The sequence below is a fragment of the Watersipora subatra genome, chromosome 3 (assembly GCF_963576615.1).
Source record: "Watersipora subatra chromosome 3, tzWatSuba1.1, whole genome shotgun sequence".
Classification (NCBI taxonomy): domain Eukaryota; kingdom Metazoa; phylum Bryozoa; class Gymnolaemata; order Cheilostomatida; family Watersiporidae; genus Watersipora; species Watersipora subatra.
In genome coordinates, this window is record NC_088710.1 from 38,251,147 (window position 1) to 38,256,851 (window position 5,705).

The 5,705-nt window shown below is 40.8% G+C and overlaps 1 protein-coding gene across 1 annotated transcript; it reads left to right on the plus strand.

Moving 5' to 3' along the window:
- Positions 1 to 3,115, plus strand: LOC137390582 (uncharacterized). The gene is made up of 5 exons (XM_068076911.1): positions 1 to 106; positions 343 to 511; positions 1,161 to 1,361; positions 1,474 to 1,810; positions 2,111 to 3,115. Exons 1-5 carry the CDS (start codon positions 1 to 3, stop codon positions 3,113 to 3,115), a joined length of 1,818 nt encoding a protein of 605 aa, XP_067933012.1.
- Positions 3,116 to 5,705: the final 2,590 nt, after the last annotated feature.

Genomic DNA, 5,705 nt, shown 5'->3' on the forward strand with positions numbered 1-5,705 from the left:
ATGACATCATTTAGAGCTAAAACTATTGATGAGCCTAGATTTAACCCAAATTTCAAGGTTCAGGGTCAAGTCTACCATTTGATTGGATCCTTGCTTTCGATACCAGGTGAGCAACCACAGTTCTTGCAAATCTATTTCATGGGTGACTAGCGGGCAGAGGCAGAACGTCGGCGTGGTATTGTTGAAGGAATGCGATTAAACGTAATCTGTGAACTGCAGGATGTTCTAAACGAGCTAGCTAAATACATGCGTGATTTCAAAATTGCTCAAGAGAGAGAGAGGCTGCCTGAAAACATGGATGACTTGTGAATTGTCATTCATGCTGACAACACTCTGTTGGAGAGCATGAAAGGAGATTCAATGCTCCTGTCATCGATGAAGTTGCCGTTCAAATAGTTGGACAGCAGTTTGAAAAATGGGGTATTGTTCTGCAGTTACGTAGCAATGAACTGCAGAGGATATCTGAGACGCACAGAGCATATGACGCCCTGCAGTATCCACTCATGTTCTGGTGAGGGGATGATGGCTACAACTTTCAGCTGCGACAGACTGATATTCGCACAGGAGAGCCAGGTACACGAAAGGTTTCTGCTATAGACTTTTATGCTAGCAGACTGATGGTTCGGGACGGTAGCTTCAACTACATTCACAGGTGCCAAAAGCTGTTTTTGCAGTTTGCAGTTGACATGTACGCTAAAGTTGAAACTGAAAGACTTAGCTTTATCCGCCACAATGAAACACGGCTGAGCTGATGACTACATTCACCTGCGTGATGCAGTGGCTGATGATTGCAATGCAAACCAACTAGGTCACATGGTGATTTTACCGTCATCTTTTACTGGTGGCCCGCGCTACATGCGCGAGCATACACAGGATGCAATGACATATGTGCGAGATTATGGCAAACCAGACCTCTTCATCATATTTAGCTGCAACAGCAAATGGGATGAGATTTCCAATGAATTGCTGCCTGGTCAGCAAAGCTATAATGGACACGATGTGGTTGCAAGAGTGTTTCACCTAAGTCTAAAGCAACTAGTGGATTACATCACTACCGGTGCAATATTTGGCGCTGTGCGATGCCATATGTACACCATTGAATAGCAGAAATGTGGACTCCCTCATGCACACATTCTAATTTGGTTATGCAATCGCATCAGGCCAGAACAGGTTGATTGTGTCATTTCTGTGGAAAAACCAAATCGAGTGGAAGACCCTCAGCTATTCGAAATTGTCACCAAGCACATGGTACATGGTCCATGTGGTCAGCTAAACTCCGGTTCACCCTGCATGAAAGATGGCACATGTACCAAGAAGTACCTTAAGGCTCTCATTAAAGACACAGTTACTGGCATAGATGGGTATCCATTGTATCGTCATCGTTCCGTTGATGATGGAGGTTTCACCAAACAACACACATTGAGAGCTGCTGGAAAGGCCTACGTCCATCTATTGTCCAAAGATATGTCGTAGGGCCTACGACATCACTTTGGACAATAGATGGATAGTGCCTTACTGCCCTTTGCTGTCCAAAGTATTCGATGCACACATCAATGTCAATTTTGGCAACTCAGTGAAGTCCATCAAATATATTTGCAAATATGTCAATAAGGGTAGTGATCAAGCAGTGTTCGGTTTGGAAAGAGATGGAGCACAGGTTGATGAAGTAGCTCACTATGAAAGTGAGAGGTACATCAGTGCAAATGAAGCAATGTGGGGCATCTTCAGTTTTCCCATTCAGTCACGACACCTGACTGTCCAGCATCTGAGTGTCCATCTCGAGAATGGCCAGAGAGTGTATTTCACTGAAGTAAATTTTCGGCAACAACTTCAAGAACCACGTTACACTACCCTTACAACCTTTTTCAAGCTTTGTACACTTGATGATTTTGCCAAGACGCTTTTCTACTGCCAATTGCCAGCCTATTACACCTTGGACGCATCCACAAAATGCTTGAAGAGATGAGTTCAAGGAGCTGCAGTGCCTGATCATCCTGGTATATATCGAACTGATGCCCTAGCACGGGTATACACTGTTCACCCCAACAATCATGAATGTTTCTTTCTTCGAATCATACTGCATCACGTGGGGTGCCCAGTGTCATTTCAGCATTTAAGAACTGTTCAAGGTCATGTCTGTGCCACTTTCCATGAAGCATGCAGGCGTTTAGGGCTATTGGAAGATGATGCACAGTGGAGGGAGGCCTTGGAAGAAGCTGCAACTGCACAGTCACCTGCCCGACTGCGCAAGTTGTTTGCTATTATGTTGAGCACCTGCCAGCTTTCTGGCCCTCTTCAGCTGTGGCAAAAGTTTAAGGAACATTTGGTTGAAAACACCCTGTTTCATGAGCAACAACTGCTTCAGGATCAACAACTGCAGGTCACTGATGGAATGTTCAATATTGCTCTTATATTTATTGAGGACCAAGTGCTCGAGGTCATAAACAACAACCTCTCAGTTTATGAACTTCCCAGGCCTGTTAGAGTGGAGCAAACTGTTGTGTGCAGGGAAATATTACGTGAAACAGCATATGACCGTGAAGAGCTCCGTCGCCATGTTGAAACCAATGAACCGCTGCTGCTGAAAAAGAAAAGAGGTGCATATCACACTGTTTTGGAGAAAATTGAACAAAGCAGTGGCGGCATGGTGTTTCTTCACGCACCAGGCGAGACCGGCAAAACCTTCGTCACTAATCTTATATTGGCGAAAGTACGAGAGTGTGGAAAAGTTGCTTTGGCTGTAGCTTCATCTGGCATTGCAGCTACCTTACTCCCTGGTGGCCGCAATGTGCATTCAGCACTAAAACTGCCTCTTAATTTGGCCAGAACTAAGAATCCTGTATGCATTATCAAAAATAACCGCAGAACTGCCCAACTTCTGCAACGATGCATTCTTGTTGTGTGGGATGAGTGCACAATGTTGCACAAGCTTGCATTTGAAGCTCTAAACCTTACACTAAAGGGCTTGCTTGGAAATAATAGACTTTTTGGTGGGGTAACTCTTTTACTTTCTAGAGATTTCCACCAAACATTGCCTGTCATACAAAGAGGCACACCCGCTGATGAGATAAATGAATGTATCAAATCATCATTTTTGTGGCCGTCTGTTGTGTGACTGCATTTAACAGAAACATGCGTGCCGCTATTCTTGGCGGTGAAACAAGCGCACATGTTGCTGCTGGACTGCTGCGTATTGGTGAAGGGCATTTGCCAGTCAGTGCTGAGGATGGTTTGGTGGCACTTGATGGCTATGGCACTTTTGTGGATTTAACCAAGGAACTTCAAGAGAAAGTTTACCCTAATCTGCGACAGAGGTTCCAAGATTTTGGTTGGTTATTTGAGCGAGCTATTCTTTGCTCCCAAAATGATGCAGCTGCTGCCATAAACTCACAGCTTTTAGCCCAACTACCTGGCAATTCTGATGACGCTGCTGTAGAATATCCAGTGAAATTCTTAAACTAACTGGACTTGCCCGGACTTCCTGCTCATAAATTGCAGCTAAAGATAGGAACACCAATCATGCTTTTTCGCAACCTCAATTCTCCAAAGTTGTGTAATGGCACTCAGCTAATTGTTACGCAAATGTTTTCGCACATAATTTAGGTCAAAATCATTTCAGCATCTGGTAGATGAAAATCTGTTTTTATTCCAAGGATCCCAATTATTCCGACGGATCTACCATTTGAATTTAAAAGGATTCAGTTCCCCATCAGAGTCTGCTTCGCTATGACCATCAACAAGTCGCAAGGTCAGTCCCTCAAAGTAACTGGTATCGACTTACTGTCCCCCTACTTTAGCCATGGCCAGCTGTACGTTGCATGCTCAAAAGTAGGCACAAGCCTAAAGCTGTTTGTTCATGCACCCGACAAAAAAACAAAAATGTTGTCTATCCACAAGTGTTGCGTTGATTAACATTGTGTTATTGTTATGTCATGCTTGCATTAAATTAACATGTTATTATTGTGTCATGCTATGTTTTTCATGTATTGCTATATGTACATATTATCCACATGCAGCATTTTCTAGTATATTTTACATTATATATATATTTTCATGCATTTGTTTTCCTTATTGTGTCTCATAAAAAGGCTATCATGTTGGCGTTATGTTTTATTATTATAAGGTGCTAATGCTGTATCTGCCATGACATCATACTGTCTGTTCTGTTATACATGTAAATTTTACTGATAATAAGTTTTATTAACACAACCACATTACTGTAGCACTGTTTGTATATACCATGTCAAAACACAGGCTATAGATGAAGAACTGGTGAGCCAGGATTAGTGTTAGAAGTCTCCATTCAATGTAGAACTGTAGAAGTCATGTATAGTGCATGTAGATGTTTCCATTCAATAAATGCTGGTGATAGCTCAGCAGTGCAACAACAAAATATTTTGTAGAATTTCTTAAAACATGCACAATTTTTCAATACTGCCAGTTTGAACAACTTCAGTTTGCCTAGCAATGTCAATTTCATTATCAGTTCTCTGTACAAAAAGAGGACAACTCCCATTTTAGTGGTTTGAGACTGATACATTGTAAACTAGCTGTAAAACACATTGCAGATTTCCATTGTTCTCCCCAAAATGATTGACATGTATGACTGCATATGTGTATGCAGTATGATCGGCTCAACAGTTTCAGTAGACTGCATATTTGGAGTTACTTTACAGTATGAAAGACAACTCTCAATAAAGTTCTCGCTGTACGTGAATCTGTTCTCGTTGACGAGTAGTGCAGCTAGTATACATGTATATACTTTAACTGCCATACACACTATGGTTTTCTCCGATGAGGCCTATATACACATATATACTTTAACTGTCATACCTTTCATGGTTTGCTCTGTGGAGGCCAATATACATGTATATACTTTAACTGTGATACATATCATGGTTTGCTCTGATGAAGCCTTTATATGTATATATACTTTGACTGCCATACATACTATGGTTTGCTTTGTTGTGGCCTTTATACATGTATATACTTTAACTGTCATACATACTATGATTTTCTCTGATGAGGCCTATATACACATATATACTTTAACTGTCACACATATCATGGTTTGCTCTGTTGAGGCCAATATACATGTCAATACTTTAACTGTCATACATATCAGGGTTTGCTCTGATGAAGCCTTTATACGTATATATACTTTGACTGCCATACATACTATGGTTTGCTTTGTTGTGGCCTTTATACATGTATATACTTCAACTGTCATACATGTCATGGTTTTCTCTGATGAGGCCTTTATACATGTATATACTTTAACTGTCATACATATCATGGTTTGCGCTGATGAGGCCTTTATACATGTAGCCTACTGTATACACTTTAACTGCCGTACATATCATTGTTTGTTTTGATGAGGTCTATATACATGTATATTTTAACTGTCATACATATCATTGTTTGCTCTGATGAGATCTATATACATATATATCTGAATCCTTTAATTACCTTACACTAGATATATACTCTTTGTTACTCATGAAATGACTTCCTGCATTTTAGGAGAAATGGAGTAATTTGTATGGAAGGAACTGTAAGGCAAGGAACTTGTTGTGAACATCCACAAATGGTCAGACATATTAAAGTCCACTACTCTTTCTTAATTATGAATAACTATTCTGGTATCTGAACGCAATTCGGCATCTGAATGCATATGCATACATATAAAAATAGGAAAGAGAAGG